Raw genomic sequence first — 17,917 nt, forward strand, 5'->3', positions numbered from 1 at the left:
GTAGTTATTACTGGTGTCAAGGGCTTTGTGCTGTTTGTGGAAATTGTGGCTGTAGTTATTACTGGTGTCAATGGCTGATTTGCAGTGTTTTGCTGTAGTTAATGGTATTAACCCCTTCAGTGCCCCGCCCTTTCCCCGCCCTGTGCCGGGCGTTACATTAGCGGGCGGGGTTCATGACGAGATAGTCTCGTCATGGGCACAGCGCAACCGTGCTCCATGACGAGACTATCTCGTCATGGGCACTGAAGAGGTTAATGGTGTCAATGGGCTGTTTGTGAAGTGTTTAGTTATTAATGTTGTCAATGTGCTGTTAGTGGAGTGTTTGGCTGTTATTAATGGTGTGAATAGGCTGTTTGTAGAGTGTGATCGTCCAGGTTGCAGTTATTGATGGATTATAGAGTGTTTGAGGGTGCAAAGCTAGGATTGACGTATGTTTGCAATTGCAGGTTCATGTAACTTTGGACTCCGCTGTCTCTTCTCTGCCACAAAATGGAACCTTTGAAAGAAAATCGAAAGCGACCCTGTAAGAAAAAAATGAACCGTGACAGAGCTTTGAAGCTGCTGGTTAAAGGTTTGTTTGATTATTTCTAAAGTATGTGACTTGTGTTTGGGTGGGCAGCGTTTTGGTCGAGGAGGGAGGGGTGGTGGCGTTGGTATTTGCATAGATCTGTGCATTTTGGAAATCTAACAAAGTCTTGCCTGCCCAACAGCTGTGCTTAGACTCTTTCTGGATTAGTACAGAATTGACAGCGGCGGCCATAGGTAACCCCCCTCCCGAAGCCGGGACACGAGTCTGAGCAGTGGAAAACTATAGCTGCTGGTAGATAAGATCCTTCTCCCTGGGGTCTTGGTCGGTTGCCTTTCCCTGTGTGTGTCACTTCAGGCCTCGCTCTCTGGGCCTATTGTGCCTGTCATGTTTCCAATGGCTATTGAGTCTGTCCACTCCCGCGCCTGCCTCCTCTCCCAGGGCCTGTCACATCTCTTCCTCCCCCCCCTGGGCCTGTCGCATCTCTCCCTCCTCTCCCTGGGCCTGTCGCATCTCTCCCTCCTCTCCCTGGGCCTGTCGCATCTCTCCCTCCTCTCCCTGGGCCTGTCGCATCTCTCCCTCCTCTCCCTGGGCCTGTCGCATCTCTCCCTCCTCTCCCTGGGCCTGTCGCATCTCTCCCTCCTCTCCCTGGGCCTGTCGCATCTCTCCCTCCTCTCCCTGGGCCTGTCGCATCTCTCCCTCCTCTCCCTGGGCCTGTCGCATCTCTCCCTCCTCTCCCTGGGCCTGTCGCATCTCTCCCTCCTCTCCCTGGGCCTGTCGCATCTCTCCCTCCTCTCCCTGGGCCTGTCGCATCTCTCCCTCCTCTCCCTGGGCCTGTCGCATCTCTCCCTCCTCTCCCTGGGCCTGTCGCATCTCTCCCTCCTCTCCCTGGGCCTGTCGCATCTCTCCCTCCTCTCCCTGGGCCTGTCGCATCTCTCCCTCCTCTCCCTGGGCCTGTCGCATCTCTCCCTCCTCTCCCTGGGCCTGTCGCATCTCTCCCTCCTCTCCCTGGGCCTGTCGCATCTCTCCCTCCTCTCCCTGGGCCTGTCGCATCTCTCCCTCCTCTCCCTGGGCCTGTCGCATCTCTCCCTCCTCTCCCTGGGCCTGTCGCATCTCTCCCTCCTCTCCCTGGGCCTGTCGCATCCCTCCCTCCTCTCCCTGGGCCTGTCGCATCTCTTCCACCTCTCCCTGGGGCTGTCGGATCTCTTCACCTCTCCCTTCTCTTTCTGAGCCTTTCGCATCTCTTCCTCCTCTCCCAGGCCCTGTCGCATCTCTTCCTCCTCTCCCAGGCCCTGTCGCATCTCTTCCTCCTCTCCCAGGCCCTGTCGCATCTCTTCCTCCTCTCCCAGGCCCTGTCGCATCTCTTCCTCCTCTCCCAGGCCCTGTCGCATCTCTTCCTCCTCTCCCAGGCCCTGTCGCATCTCTTCCTCCTCTCCCAGGCCCTGTCGCATCTCTTCCTCCTCTCCCAGGCCCTGTCGCATCTCTTCCTCCTCTCCCAGGCCCTGTCGCATCTCTTCCTCCTCTCCCAGGCCCTGTCGCATCTCTTCCTCCTCTCCCAGGCCCTGTCGCATCTCTTCCTCCTCTCCCAGGCCCTGTCGCATCTCTTCCCCCCCTCTCCCAGGACCTGTCGCATCTCTTCCCCCCCTCTCCCGTGGCCTGTCGCATCTCTTCCCCCCCCCTCTCCCGTGGCCTGTCGCATCTCTTCCCCCCCCTCTCCCGTGGCCTGTCGCATCTCTCCCCCCCCTCTCCCGTGGCCTGTCGCATCTCTTCCCCCCTCTCCCAGGACCTGTCGCATCTCTTCCTCCCCCCCCTCCCCAGGGCCCGTCGCATCTCTCTTCCCCCTCCCCAGGGCCGGTCGCATCTCTTCCCCCCTCTCCCGTGGCCTGTCGCATCTCTTCCCCCCTCTCCCGTGGCCTGTCGCATCTCTTCCCCCCCCCCCCTCTCCCGTGGCCTGTCGCATCTCTTCCCCCCCCCCTCTCCCGTGGCCTGTCGCATCTCTTCCCCCCCCCCCTCTCCCGTGGCCTGTCGCATCTCTTCCCCCCTCTCCCGTGGCCTGTCGCATCTCTTCCCCCCTCTCCCGTGGCCTGTCGCATCTCTTCCTCCTCTCCCGTGGCCTGTCGCATCTCTTCCTCCTCTCCCGTGGCCTGTCGCATCTCTTCCTCCTCTCCCGTGGCCTGTCGCATCTCTTCCTCCTCTCCCGTGGCCTGTCGCATCTCTCCCTCCTCTCCCGTGGCCTGTCGCATCTCTCCCTCCTCTCCCTGGTCCTGTCAGATGCCCCCTCTCCCCCCCCCCCCCCCCCCCCGGGTCTGTCACATCTCTCCACCTCTCCCTGGGCCTGTCAGATCTCTTCACCTCTCCCTTCTCTTTCCGAGCCTTTCGCATCTCCCCCACACCTCCCTCCCTGGGCCTGTCACATCTCTCCATTAGTTAAGTCTAACATTCGAGGCTTCTTCTGTTCCTGTCCTTGCGGAAGCTGTGACCCAACGTGACATATTAAACAGCGCTTGATGACCTGTGCTGGTTAGTTTTTACGTCGAGCCTGGGCAGTGCATGCGCCGCTCTGTGAGGCATGCTGTATTCAGGTGTGGACTTCAAGCTCCACCCATAATTTTCACTGGCTTGTCATTGTCCTTTATAAACTGTGGCTTTTCATTGGTCTATAGGCTTGTTAGTCCCTCCTTAGTACTGCCTTGTCTCATCTTGTAACCTCCCATAAGGACTGGCCCTCTCACTTGTGTTGCTACGCGGTAGGCTTTAATTACAGCTGCCGAGCTCTATTTCTTTCAATGGTTTTTGCTTGCCCTGCTCAAGATGTGCTCTCTCTTAACACTTTTTTTTTTTTTTAATAGCACGGCACGCCACAGTGGCGGCTGCACCTTTGTTTTTATTTGCGCTGCAGAACGCAGCCGCATGTTTTTCTCCTTTTTTCTCTTTTGTTTTTAGAAGCGCCCCGTGCCACGCTTTCACGTAAATAAAGGCCGCGTCCCTTACTTCAGATGAGCCCTGTCTAAAGAAATGTCCGCGGCAGCTATTAAAGTGAAACCGCGGCATAGGGCGCTTTTACAAAAAAAGCAATTGTTTGTCAACTTGATAAACAAATGCTTTTTTTTTGTAAAAGCGCCCCATACCACGTTTTTACTTTAATGGCAGCCGCAGACCTTTCTTTAGACCCGGATGGTCTAAAGAAAGGGGTGTGGCCTCTATTCATGTGAAAGCGCGGCATGGGCGCTTTTACCCAAAAAGTATTTGCAATGTAATAGGTCTCACATTTGGCACCAGACGAATGATCTCTAAATAATTCTGGGCTCCATGGCCATTGTTCGTCTATAGAGGAGTGTTTAGTTCTCAGATGTCTTGCCCTAGGTTAGGAAGTGCTGTGTGAATGCGACAGCAGTAATGCAGAGTAAGCTCTGGTAAGAGAAGGACGGAGTGTGCAGGAGGGGGGGGGATCAAAGTGTGCAGGAGGGGAGATCAAAGTGTGCAGGAGGGGGGTGTCAGTGTGTGCAAGAGGGGGGGTGTCAGTGTGTGGAATAGGGGGGTCAAGGAGTGTGGAATAGGGGGGGGTCAAGGAGTGTGCAAGAGGGGGGGTCGGAGTGTGCAAGAGGGGGGGTCGGAGTGTGCAAGAGAGGGATTGCATCCCAGCCGGATTGCTAGAGTGCTTTATTCTTAGCGTTAGTAGTATTGTTGAGTTCTTGTATAGCGCTTAACTACCCATAGGGCTTCCCAGCGCTTAGGAACTGGTTCAATAGCCTCAAATGTGACCTAAAAAAAACTATCCTTACGAAAAATACAGAGAGGTGCAGCCTCTAAGAGATTCATGGAGAGCATGCACAGCTTAGGGCCCAGAAAAGAGGGAGGGGCCACCCTTCGGGTACTGTGAGAAGAGTGTTTGGGAAGCTGTAATAGGAGCCTTGCGGCAGAGTTTTGGACCACCTGAAGACGCCTGATCACAGTCTTGTCAGCCCCTGTCTATAGGATATTACTATAGTCCAACCTAGATAATATCATGGCCTGGACGACCGTTCTTTGGGCAGAGAAAGGAAGTCTCTATAAGATCTTTTTGAGACATTTCATCATGGCAAAGCAAGAGGATGTAAGGTGGAGTCCAGCCAGAGGCCCAGATTCTTTGCTGTGGAGACAGGTTCAGGGAGGTCTACCAGAGTAGCGGGCCAGTCTTGGGGGCCCCAAAGCTGGGGGTTCCTGCCAAGCACCATCACTTTGGTCTTGTCACTGTTTAGTTTCAGAGAGTTCATCCAGGAGGAGACAAGACCAAGGCAGGAATTGATATCTTCCACACAGGCTTTCTGCTAAGACAACAGAGGAAAAAATCATTTGTGTGTCGTCCGCATATGTGAACAGACTAAGGCTACAGCTTTCCAGTAGGTCGGCCAGAAGAGGGACATCGATATTAAAAAGCATGTGGCTGAGGGCAGAACCCTGAGGGATTACTGAGGTGAGTGAGTAAAGACTGGACATGTGTTCTTGGAGAAAACCTGGAAAGCGCAATCCGCCAGAAAGGATTTTAACCAGACAAGAGCCATGCCTTGAAGGCCTCGTTGGGCCAGTCTGACAGAGTATCATGAGACGCCGTGTCAAAGGCCGTGCTGAGATCTAGTAGAATGAGCGCGGCAGTGCCACCCTTATCCAGGAGTTGCAGTAGGTGTTCAGTGACTCCTAGAATGGCAGATTCTGTACTGTGCTCGGCTCTGAATCCTGACTGGAAGGATGGAGGGCATTCTGGGCTCCACATAGGCAGTGGTTTGGGAGTTGACATGCTTATCCAACATTTTGGATAAAATAGACCGCAATAAAATGGGCCTATAATTGGCCCAGTTACATGGGTCCAGGTTTTTTTTTTTTTTCCTTTCATTTTAAGAAGGGAAGCACCATGGCATGCTTCGAGGCTTTGGGAAGGTGCCCCTCACACAAGGAGATCAACTATCAGACAAAAGGTGAGGACTCGGAAAGCTGAGCTTGGATGGGGGAAGAGGATCAAGTGGGGAGCCTGATTTAACAGATCGTAATGGATCAAGAAGACTAGAGGATCCAAGGGTAACTAGGATAATTCTATCCTTTGTATACATGGTCTCCGGTTGCAAACCGTTCACCCTAGTAATGTTGAACACTAGCTTTTCCAGCACCCACAGAGTAGGGGTCGCACCCATATTAAACTCGTGATTTCTGGTGAATCCGTCATGAGTCTGGCTCTGTGCAGGAGGAGACGGCTGTCTGTAGGTCTGGTGTGCTAGTCCGTGTCCAACCAGTTGGGACATTGTTCAGTTATTAGTAGCTGTTTTCAGTTCTTGAAAGGGGGAGTTTAGAAACCACTGTAATGTCCCACACGGGTATGAAATTATTGGGCCAGAGTATCAAAACTGGCCAGTCTGTTTCTAGTGGTGGACAGGCACTGGAAATGGGGCACCCGCTAGCTCCCAGGACTTTACCAGCACCAACTGGGAGCTGGACTGTAGCGTTGAAGACAGATCGCTACTTTAAACCACAATATCCCTGAAACTGTAAGGAAGGTGTGCAACTGTGAAGCACTGTTGCTTTTGTTACTGAGGGCCAATATTGCAGCACCGCTATAAAACAGGCCCCCACCGCAGCAACACCGCCCCCAGTAACAACAAACATTTGCAATGCAATAGGTCTCCCATTTACGAGAGTTTGAGGTATTGGCATTGTAAATAAAAATGCCTTTAATTTATCTGTTTTAAAAAATAACACATAGTAAAAGGCATTGTCATTTACGATGCCAATAGCTAAAACTCTCGCAAATACAAATCCTATTGCATTGCAAATGCTTGTTTTGTTTACATCAACGGAACACGGCCTTGACTTGGAACTCCAACATACAATTAGTCATGTTAGTTCATATGTCAGCTGCTGTTAGGTATGAAAAACAGCCCTTTTATGGTCAAACTGCTGTGTCTTCTAAATTGCTGCTTAAAGTAGAATGACGGCAGTGGAGCGGGCAATCAACATAAGACTCACATGATGACTGAGGCAATTATAATGTCGGGGCAGCTGGAGACTGTTACAACTACGCTCCACTGTTACAACTACGCTCTTTGACTTAACTGGACAGGAAGCGGGTGAGCTCACTGTAGACAAAGAAACCACAGACAGTTGCAGGTTTCCATAATTTGGAGGGTGCTCGGGGGCCTCCGTAGAGCTAGGAAATCTGGAGTATCAACCAGGACCTCTGGTCCTGCCATCGACGCGGGCCTTTTGGATGAAGGGAAAGGGGACGGTTGTTAAAAGCACCAAGTACGTTCAGGTGCCACACAAAAACAAAAGAGCTGAAGAGGGAAAACACATATCCACCCCCAACAGCTGAAAGGTCCGTCAGTAAAAGGGGCCATCGTGCTGACGTTCAATAAATGAAGCGGCCCTCCGACCTCGACACCAAGCACCGAAGGGCCCACAAATACGTAGCAAAACACCCTTAACAACTAAGATGGTGTATTCAATATAAAACAATATAGCCAGGAATGAAGCAGCGGTGTCTGGCGTGGTACTCTGCACCTCTCTCCATTTCTGCTTCATTATGCAAATGCTGACCGCAGCGATTTAGAAGCAACGCTATTTTTTTTCCACCCAGTCGGTGTCCCCGATTTCACGATTCCAGAACTGCCGTTGCCTCGAGGGTAAAAAAGCCTGATCTTTAGAATCTCATCTAAAAACAGAATAAGCATGCTTGCCACGTGACACAGAGAGCTGATCAAAAAGCTCATGCCACAATCCAATACAAGCATTCACAATGCTATAGGTCTTGCAATTGCCAGTTTTTATGATTTCAAAAGAATTTTATTAATTTAAAGGAGTAAATAAGGACATAAGATACAAGCCAAAGTGATACAATTGATATCAGACAAGGATAAACAATATGATAAAATGAAATTAAATAAGAAGAAATACACCATTAGCAATCATTATTATCAAGAGTATCACCATCAGATAGCAAAATAGAGATAAGAGCAAGAAAGAAAGGAAGGAAGAAAAGACGGAGAAAGTAGGAAAGAGATGAAGAAAGAGAAAGAAAGACAGGGAGGAGTGAAGGAAGAGGAGAAGATTTCCAAAGAATTCATCCGACACAGAAGACAACAGTAACCAGACAACATTAACCAGACAAATCAAAAGGATATTGATCCACCAACCTCTCAGAAACCAGGTCCATGTACGTATCCAAGGCTTTCCAAACACCAGCAGATATAGACGGAGAGAGATGAGCATGATCAACTGACGTATGAGCACTTCGTAAAAAGGAAACCCAAGCCCACCAAGTATGGTAAGAGACAGAAGAGAAGGATTTCCACTCCATGAGAATAACTTGGACTGCAACAGTCAATAACCGATCCAAAAATTGTAATTCCATGGAGTCTAAAGGCAAAGTGACTCGCTCCTGTCCCTCGGGCTGAGTGGTCGCTCCCCAGTGCCTCCCTGCTTCAGTCGGTATCGTTGCTTGGCTGCCTATCTGCTCATTTAAATCATTATTGCTGCCTGCTGTGTGCCTGGTTGCCGCGCTGAACAATTTGCATTTCTGTACTGCTAAAGCGCCGCTTTTTCAGCATTTGCGCATTTCCGCTGGGCTCCCCCCTCCGCCTCCATTTTGCCTGTGTTGTTGTTGTTGTTGTGCTCATCTCTAGCCCGCCCCGCCTCCCAGCTGAGACGCCCTCCCACTGACCAGAACAGCGCTCCAATACCTGAAAGCGCCGTGACTCGCTCCTGTCCCTCGGGCTGAGTGGTCGCTCCCCAGTGCCTCCCTGCTTCAGTCGGTATCGTTGCTTGGCTGCCTATCTGCTCATTTAAATCATTATTGCTGCCTGCTGTGTGCCTGGTTGCCGCGCTGAACAATTTGCATTTCTGTACTGCTAAAGCGCCGCTTTTTCAGCATTTGCGCATTTCCGCTGGGCTCCCCCCTCCGCCTCCATTTTGCCTGTGTTGTTGTTGTTGTTGTGCTCATCTCTAGCCCGCCCCGCCTCCCAGCTGAGACGCCCTCGCCCCTCCCCCTCCGCTATCCATATATGACAGTAGTTCCCGCGCGCAGCGTCCACGCGCAGCGTCCGCGCCCAACCCGCGCCGAAGGTGCGCCAAAGGTAAGCCCGTCTACGCCCGTCTACGCCCGTCCGCGCCTGGACCGCGCCCAGCGCCAGTCCCCCTGCCCCTCGCGCTGCCCAGCCCTCCCGCATTACCTACGATGCCGCCTCCCTCCTAGCCCTCGACCCCGGTCGCGCCCCCAACTGCGTCCAAGCCGCTCCTGGACACACCCATGGACCTTTCTCTTGCTACTCCTGCAAATTCATCGGCACCGACAACATCTCCGCTACTACCACACCACAGATTCCCGACCCCAACCACCTACAATGCATCCTTCTCAACACTCGATCTGTCCACAGACACGCCATTGACCTATGGAATCTACTAGACACCACCTCCCCGGACATCGCCTTCCTAACGGAAACATGGATGAACGCTTCCTCCGCCCCAGACATCACCATTGCCATCCCTGAAGACTATAAGATCACTCGCAAAGACCGTACCAGCCACACAGGAGGAGGAATCGCTATCGTCCATAAGAAATCAATCCGCATCTCAACCAGCTATGACGCCAACCTCGCCAACCCCGAACACCTTCACTTCCAGATCCACATCGACCCCAAGACCACACTCAGAGGCACCCTCCTCTACAGACCACCAGGACCCCGCGCAAAATTCAGTGAAGACATCACGGACTTCATCACTCCACTCGCGCTCCCCTCCAAAGAATACATCCTTCTGGGAGACCTCAACTTTCACCTTGAAAAGATCAACGACCACAACACCACCACCCTCCTGGACAACCTCGCCAACCTCGGACTTAAACAACTGGTCACTTCCCCCACCCACATCGCAGGTCACACACTCGACCCCATCTTCTCCTCCAGCAATCATGTCTCCTTCAGCCACACTACGGATCTCCTCTGGACTGACCACAGCTGCGTTCACTTCACCTACAACAAGCCCAAACCCACCAACCACCTCCAACCGACTCTGCAAAGAAACTGGAACAAAATCACCTCCGACCAGATCTCCTCATCGCTCCTTCTAAACACCCCAGCCCACTCCTCGGACCCAAACCTAGCCGCCGCCAACTTCACCCGATGGCTATCCAACACCGCAGACACCTTAGCACCACTGAAAAAACGTCAAAGCAAACCTGGCAACAAGAAGGCCTCATGGTTCAACGATGATCTTAAGAAGTCCAAGAAACTCTGCCGCACCCTTGAAAAAGCGTGGAAAAAAGACCCAACCACCAGCACCAAGGACGCCTTCAAAAACGCCACCCGCACTCACCACCAACTAATCCGAAAGGCCAAGAAAACAGCATTCAAGGACCGACTCGACAACAACGCCCACAACAGCAAGGAACTTTTCAACATCGTCAAGGAGTTTTCCAATCCCTCGGCCAACTCCAACGACATCACCGCCTCTCAAGCCCTCTGCGACTCCCTAGCCTCATTCTTCCACAACAAGATTGCAGACATCCACAACAGCTTCGACAACCAACCCGGGGCCCAACCCACCCAACCACATGCTGAACACTCTCCCCCCGCGAACACCCTTAACGACTGGAACCCAATCTCCACTGAGGACACCATCCGCCTAATGAACTCCATCCACTCAGGATCCCCCACAGACCCATGCCCTCACCACATCTTCAACAAAGCAGACTCCGTCATAGCACCGCACCTCCGAGACGTCATCAACTGCTCCTTCAACTCCGCCACCTTTCCGGAAACCTGGAAACACGCTGAACTCACCGCCCTTCTGAAAAAACCCACAGCGGACCCCACCGAACTCAAAAATTACCGCCCCATCTCGCTCCTTCCATTCCCGGCCAAAGTAATCGAGAAAGCTGTCAACAACCAGCTCACCGCTTTCCTCGAAGCCAACAAATCCCTCGACTCCTCACAATCTGGCTTCCGAGCAAAACACAGCACTGAGACCGCCCTTATCGCAGCAACAGACGACATTCGAACCCTACTGGACAATGGAGACACAGTCGCCCTCATCCTCCTCGACCTCTCTGCTGCTTTCGACACAGTCTGCCACAGCACCCTGTTACAACGCCTCAATAACATCGGAATAAAAGGAAAAGCACTTGAATGGATCACCTCTTTCCTCACCGGAAGAACCCAGAGAGTCCGTCTTCCACCATTCAAGTCCGAGGCCACCGAAGTCATCTGTGGCGTACCACAAGGATCCTCTCTCAGCCCCACCCTCTTCAACGTATACATGAGCCCCCTCGCGACCATCGCCCGCCAACACAACCTCAACATCATCTCTTACGCGGATGACACTCAACTGATCCTTTCTCTCACCAAGGACCCCAGCACCGCCAAAACTAACCTACACGAAGGAATGAAAGAAGTTGCTGAATGGATGAAACATAGCCGTCTGAAACTGAACTCAGATAAAACAGAAGTCCTCATCCTAGGTACATCCCCCTCTGCATGGGACGACTCATGGTGGCCGGTAGCCCTTGGAAAAGCACCCATCCCGACAGACCACGCACGGAACCTAGGCGTTATCCTGGATTCTTCACTCTCAATGAACAGACAAGTCAGCGCCGTATCTTCATCTTGCTTCAACATTCTTCGCATGCTCAAAAAAACATTTAGATGGATCCCCACGGAAACCAGGAAAACAGTCACCCATGCTCTAGTCACGAGCCGACTGGACTACGGAAACACCCTCTACGCAGGCACTACCGCTAAACTCCAAAAGAAACTCCAACGAATCCAAAACGCCTCAGCCAGAATCATATTAGACATCCCACGCAACGAACACATCTCTGGTCACCTGAAAGACCTCCACTGGCTACCCGTCAATAAGAGAATCACTTTCCGACTGCTAACCCACGCACACAAATCACTCTACGACATCGGACCAGAATGCCTCAACTCAAGACTGTCCTTCTACACCCCCTCCCGCCAATTACGTTCCTCCAGCCAAGCCCTCGCCACCGTACCTCGCATCAACAAGACCACCATGGGAGGCAGATCCTTCTCTTACCTGGCTGCTAAAACATGGAACTCACTCCCCACTCACCTTCGCCTTACCCAGAACCACCTAGCTTTCAGAAAGCAACTTAAAACGTGGATTTTTGACAAGTAATCCTCCCCCCCCCCCCCCCCCCTCCTTAGCGCCTTGAGACCCTCTGGGTATGTAGTGCGCTTTATAAATTCTCTGACTTGACTTGACTTGACTTGACCGGGGCCGCCAACGGACCTAATATAATTAATGGAAAAGAGAGTTGAAACTCAATGTTAAAGATAATCATGAGGTGTTTGTGTATTAAATTCCAAAAGGGTTGGAGAAGGGAACAATCAAAGAACATATGCTGAAAATCACCTAGTAAAAGCCTACAACTCCAACATAAATTATCCTCTTTGAGATTCAACGAATACAAACGAATGGGAGTCCAATGAAGAAGATTAATAGAGAAAAACTTAGACTGCATTAATGAAGGGGCAATTTTGCTACGAAGAGAAAGTTTACCAATGTCTTGCCATGTTTCTGAAGAAATATGATCGGTAACACTATGATCAAAATGATGTAGCCATTTTTGCTGTGCGACCGTTTGGGAAAGAAGTGTAGAGGACGATAAGAATTTGTAAATCCTGGACGCTACATGACCAGACCTGATCCATAATTGAAAAAGCGTAATCGTAGGGGACGAGGGGTGAAGGTGCATTTTAGCAAGTGCTACCTTAATCTTAAAGGTATAAAAGTCTAAGTTTGATAAAGCAAATTGTTGAGCTAGGGAAGAGAAAGGGAAAGGATCATTATTGGAGTCATAGAGATGTTTAACAAGCGAGATACCTTTCCCAGCCCAATAAGACATCAACTGTGGCTCAATATTAATTTTGATTCTAGAATTGTGCCAAATAGACGACCATCTAGTTTTATGCAGTGGAGTTGCCACTTTCTTATCAACCTTGCGAATCGCAGCAATAGTGTCTAAAATAATACATCGAGAGAATGGAATAGAAAGAGTACTCGCGGTTAAAAAAGAAGCCGTCAGCAGAGGGGAGGCCAATTCTTGTTCAATTAGCAACCAAGATGGAACATGAGTAGAGGGAGAAGAAAACCAAAGAGCACCTTGAGACGCCAGGAAAGCAGTTTGATATTTCCCCCAATCAGGAAGATTACAGCCTCCCAGATCAAAAGATTTCCGTAAGAATTTATAAGCAATTCTAGCTCTTTTATTATTCCATAAAAATTTGGAAGTATGTCAAGCTCGTGAAAAAAGGAATCAGAGAGCTTTACCGGAAGCATAGAGGAAACCAAATTAATAATAGGTGTTATCATCATTTTAAGAGTCTGCAATCGACCCCACCATGAAATATGTTTCGGAGACCAAGTTTCTAAAAGACGTCGCACCTTAAGAATAGTTTGAGATTCATTATAAGTAGCCGTAGCATAAAGGGAGGAACAAAAATAAATACCCAGATATTTTAGTTGCTTAGATTGCCACTTAAAGCCCGCCGAACCCATATGAGAAGAAAAACAATAAGCATTTAAGGGGAACATCTCTGTCTTATCTTTGTTCAGGGTATATCCTGAAACCTTCGAGAAGAGAGAAATCGTATCAGAGATAACAGGGATGGCCAGTGCAATATCATCAGAGAAAATAAGAACATCATCCGCATACGCAGCTGTTTTTATCTGATGAGACCCAAAAGAGAACCCCTTAATGTCTGGATGTAAATCAATCATTCTGGGAAGAGGATCAATGGATAACAAAAATAAAAGAGGAGACAAGGGGCACCCTTGCCTAGTACCCTGGCGAAGATTGAAAAAGGACGAGGTAGCTCCATTTACTCTTATGTTAGCTCTAGGACGGGAATAAAGAGACGTAACCATACGAATAAAGGAATCACCAAGATTGTGAGCACACAAAACCGCTCGTAAAAAAGGCCAAGAGACCTTATCAAAGGCCTTTTCAGCATCAAGGGCCAAGGCCGCTGCCGGAAGATTGGATCGCTTGGCTGAACCAAGAATGTGACAAAAAGTACGAATATTATCACGCGCAAGACGACCCTTTACAAACCCTGTTTGGGAAGGATGAACCAATTGCGGAATAAAGGATTCTAAGCGTTTAGCTAAGATTTTAGCAAAAATCTTAGCTTCCATGTTAAGAAGGGAAATAGGGCGAACATTTTTGGGGTCCGAATGATCTTTTCCTTCTTTGGGGATTACTACAATAGTAGCATCAGCAGCAGAACCAGACACAGAACCATCTTTAATAAAAGCATCAAAGACCGATTGAAGATGCGGCACAATCACAGATAAAAAGGTTTTATAAAACAAAATAGGATATCCATCAGGACCTAGAGCTTTACCGGAGCGAGTAGCTTTAATTGCAGAAATAATTTCATCAGAGGTAATCGGGCCATTCAAAGAGTTATTATCATCCTCCGATACAGTTTTCACAGGAACTGTTTTTAAGAACTCTTGGCATTGTTCAAAAGAATTTCTTCAGTCTGTACTTTTTCTTACCAAGATGGTCATTAATAGAAGATATTTGGGAAGATTTATAAGAAGATTCCTGGAACTTTAATGTAGCTGCTAGCATCTTGCCAGCACGGTTTTTTAACAACAACTTCTTAGATTTCTGAGCCTGAAGACCTATATGAGCTCTCTTAGTGACTATAGTATTGTATGTATATTTTATATTCTTAATAGATTGTATGCAAGATTTATCTTTGGATTGTCGAAAAAGAGATTCCTGACTTTTAATCTCAGCTGCTAAGTCAGTGAGTTCCTTTCTAATGGCAGCGTTCCTCCTTGACATACATTTGATGATCTGACCACGGAAAGTGCATTTAAAAGAGTCCCAGAGAACAGGGGAGTCGACTGAACCGATATTGTCAAGGAAAAACGTCTCAATATCATTGGAAAACTCTCTAACCTGGGAAACATCATGTAGGATTTCTGTGTTGAGTCTCCAAGATCGAGATCTCGCTCTAGGGGCAAAAGACAAAAGTGTGAAAGTCACCGCTGCATGGTCTGAAATCAAAATAGGATGAATAAGCGGAGATGAAGAAGATTGAACAAGAGATGAATGAACCAAAAGATAATCAATGCGCGAAAAAGACGAATGGGGGGAAGAAAAAAAGGAGAAATCACTGCCAGTGGGATTATGAAGACGCCAGACATCCTGCAGATGGATAATAGAGCACATATTAATCATTTGTTGATGTGATTTAGGAGGACGAAAATGAAAGGCAGAATTCCTATCTAAAATGGGATCCATTGGTAGATTAAAGTCCCCACCTACAATCAGATTACCAGAATGAGGTGTGTCATTTAGCTTTTTGGTGATTGCTTACCAAAAAGACGGATCATCCTTGTTAGGGGCATAGATATTCATGACAAAGAGATCAATATTACCATCAGACAACTTGGATAATAACCAATGGCCCTCCGTATCCTGTTCAGAGGAAACAATAGACAAACCAGAATGTTTAGAAACTAAAGTAATTACCCCATTTCTTTTGCCACAAGCATCTGAACAAGCGACATCAGCAACCCAATCTTTCTTCAAAAAAAGCGCCTCTCTGGCAGAGACCTTCGTCTCTTGAAAAAGGACTAGATCCGAAGAAAGAGATTTGCAGTAGTCTAATATCTTTGACCTTTTAACTGGGTGATTAAAACCTTTCACATTAAGGGAAAGTATATTAAATCCAGACATAGAACCAATAATAGGGAAAAATGAAGCACCAAAAATGATAGAGAATATACAACAACCATAGAAATGCACCCCCACACACTAGCCAACAACACGAAACAGGGAGAATCCAAAGAGGAAATCCGAAGAGAAAGAAGAGAAAAAAGAAAGAAGGAAAGTAGAAAGAAGAAGAAAGAGAAGAACCAACAAGAAAGGTCTGAAAGAGACCAAATTCATACTAGGGGGAACATGGGAAGATGAGCAAGAAGACCATCACGAGGAATTAATGCAATCAGCATAAAAGGCCCCAATACAATACATAACTGATTATACTTATTTAAGAAAGAGAAATGTCTGAAATATGAACTAGCATTAATTATAGCATTCTAAAAATAATTCATCATATAAGACTATAAAGGCGACCTGTATATACCAATGAAAAAAGAAATCGAAGCAGACATCATGAAAAGCCGTAGAGACTCAAGAGAAAGAAATATATTCAAAAGAAGACTATAATATAAAATATGAAGAGAATAAATTGGACATAATAGAGAAAGGCATGAAATAACTGAACAGTTACAACAATCAAGGAAGCCCTCTGGCAGAGAAATAGAAGAAACAAGTATATATTTAAATATATAAAATCTAAAGATAGACATCTAGTTGACTGTCCGTAAATATATAAAACCTGTTATACTAATGGAATTCAAAGAGGAAGAATATCATAAATATAGAACCATAGAAGTAAAAAACCAGAGACTATAAAGTGCAATATACCAATATGAATTTAGAACTAGTAAAGAGAGGCAGTTAATAATAATAAATACAGAAATCAATCAATGATATAGCAATAAAATAGATTTAAAAGATAACAATACAGAAATTAGAATTAACTCTATATACAACAATTAATAAGTATCTATGAGGCCATTTATGTAAGTAATCCATAAAAAATAATCAATGAAGCTCTTATGGAAGATAAATATAAGAAACAAATAAATATTTAAATATGTAAAATCTAAGGACAGACATCTAGTTGACCATCCACAAATATATAAAACTTGTTATACTAGTTTAACTTAAAGAGATAAGAATATCGTAAACATATAACCATAGAAGCAAAAAACATGAGATTATAAAATGCACTATACATAAATAATTAGAACTAGTAAAGAGAGGCAATTAATAATAAGTAAGCAAACCAATCAGTGATATATCAATAAAATAGATATAAAAATTTCTGTACAGCACTTAAAATGAACTCTATATATAGCAATTAATAAGTATCTATGAGCAGATTATATAACCAATCCAGAAAATATTAACATTTAAAACTCAATGACGTACTCCATGGAAACAGAGCACCAGAGAAAAACAACACGCGAACAGACCAAATAAAAAATACGGCAATGGAAGTAACAATAATTGGAGTCAGAGAGAAAGGAAGACCAAGTCTACACAAAAATTCTAAGGAAATAAAAGAAGTCATAAAGTGAGATAAAAAGATCCGAAACCTGACATGGACAACAAAACAACAAGCAGGAGTGAGGAAAACCTATGAAGCAATAATACTACGAAATAATAGAAAATACAAAAAGGAGAGATATCGGAGATAATGGTCCACTACAACATAAAGATATGAAGGTAGAACAGATAAGGAAAAGGAGAAAAGAACACAGCCCATCACATAGCTTACAAAGCCACGCACAAAAACACAGCAAAAGCACACCAACAACAGTGGACAGTAAGACCACCACGCAGATCTAAAAAAGACAGACTTAATAGATCTGGAAAAGAGAAAATTCATTGCAGTTATATGAAACCACATCAGGTGCCAGAGGGACCAGGATCACACGAGGCTTCCATTTGAAGATCCATCTGCAGTTCCATCTGATTATCCAAAAACGAGGCCAAATCCGCAGGTTCATCGAAAATTCTAGAGCGACCTTTGAAAGTAATGCGGAATTTTGAAGGACCAGAAAAAGAGAAGGGGATATTCATCTCAGAGAGACGCTTCCGGAGATTAAGAAAACCTTTCCTCCTTATTACCGTATCTCTGGCAAAGAGAAATTGAAATGCGATGGCCATTCCATGAGACAACTTTAACCTTTCGCATATGAGCCAGAATTTGTTCCGTATGTTGATGGCGCAGTGGCTTAAACATTATCGCTCTTGGTTGCGTGGCTGATTTAGATCGAAAGGTGGGAACCCGGTGTGCCCGTTCCAACTCAAAGTCTCTTTGGAACGAAATTTGCAGCGTAGAAGGAATCCATTTATATAAGAAATCAATCATAGAGGGTGCATCTTTCTCAACTTCCTCTGGAAGACCAAAAATGCGCAGATTGGATCTGCGATTACGATCTTCTTGTTCAGTGAGATCCCTCCGCAATGCCGCCATTGAGCGCTCAAACTGGCAAAGAGACCTAGATTGCTTTTGCATAGTGTCTTCTGCACCACTAATACGTGTTTCTGTGGCTGAAACACGAAGGGACAAAGCTTTGAAATCATTCCTGATGGCTGACACCTCCACTTGCAACAAATCTGTGTTAGTCTTAGTAGACTGCGCAATTGCATGAACATCATTAAGGCGTGTCAGAATAGTCTCAAGAGTGGAATTGGTGTCTTTTTGAGCAGCCTCAGGTGTAGGCGACACTTGTTTGGACCTTTTAAGA

General features: G+C 47.2%; 1 protein-coding gene across 2 annotated transcripts in view; it reads left to right on the plus strand.

The window, feature by feature from the left end:
• LOC146863589 (histone-lysine N-methyltransferase NSD2-like) overlaps window positions 1–17,917 on the plus strand; it is a 325,818-nt gene that overhangs the window by 34,418 nt on the left and 273,483 nt on the right. For both annotated transcript variants that reach the window (XM_085627584.1, XM_085627580.1), the window contains exon 3: window positions 447–571. In XM_085627584.1, coding sequence (XP_085483710.1) covers window positions 490–571 — 82 coding nt within the window. In that variant the 5' untranslated portion in view covers window positions 447–489. The remainder of the gene's footprint in view (window positions 1–446; window positions 572–17,917) is intronic.

The sequence above is a fragment of the Triturus cristatus genome, chromosome 2_1 (genome assembly GCF_964204655.1).
Source record: "Triturus cristatus chromosome 2_1, aTriCri1.1, whole genome shotgun sequence".
In the NCBI taxonomy this organism is placed as follows: Eukaryota; Metazoa; Chordata; class Amphibia; order Caudata; family Salamandridae; genus Triturus; species Triturus cristatus.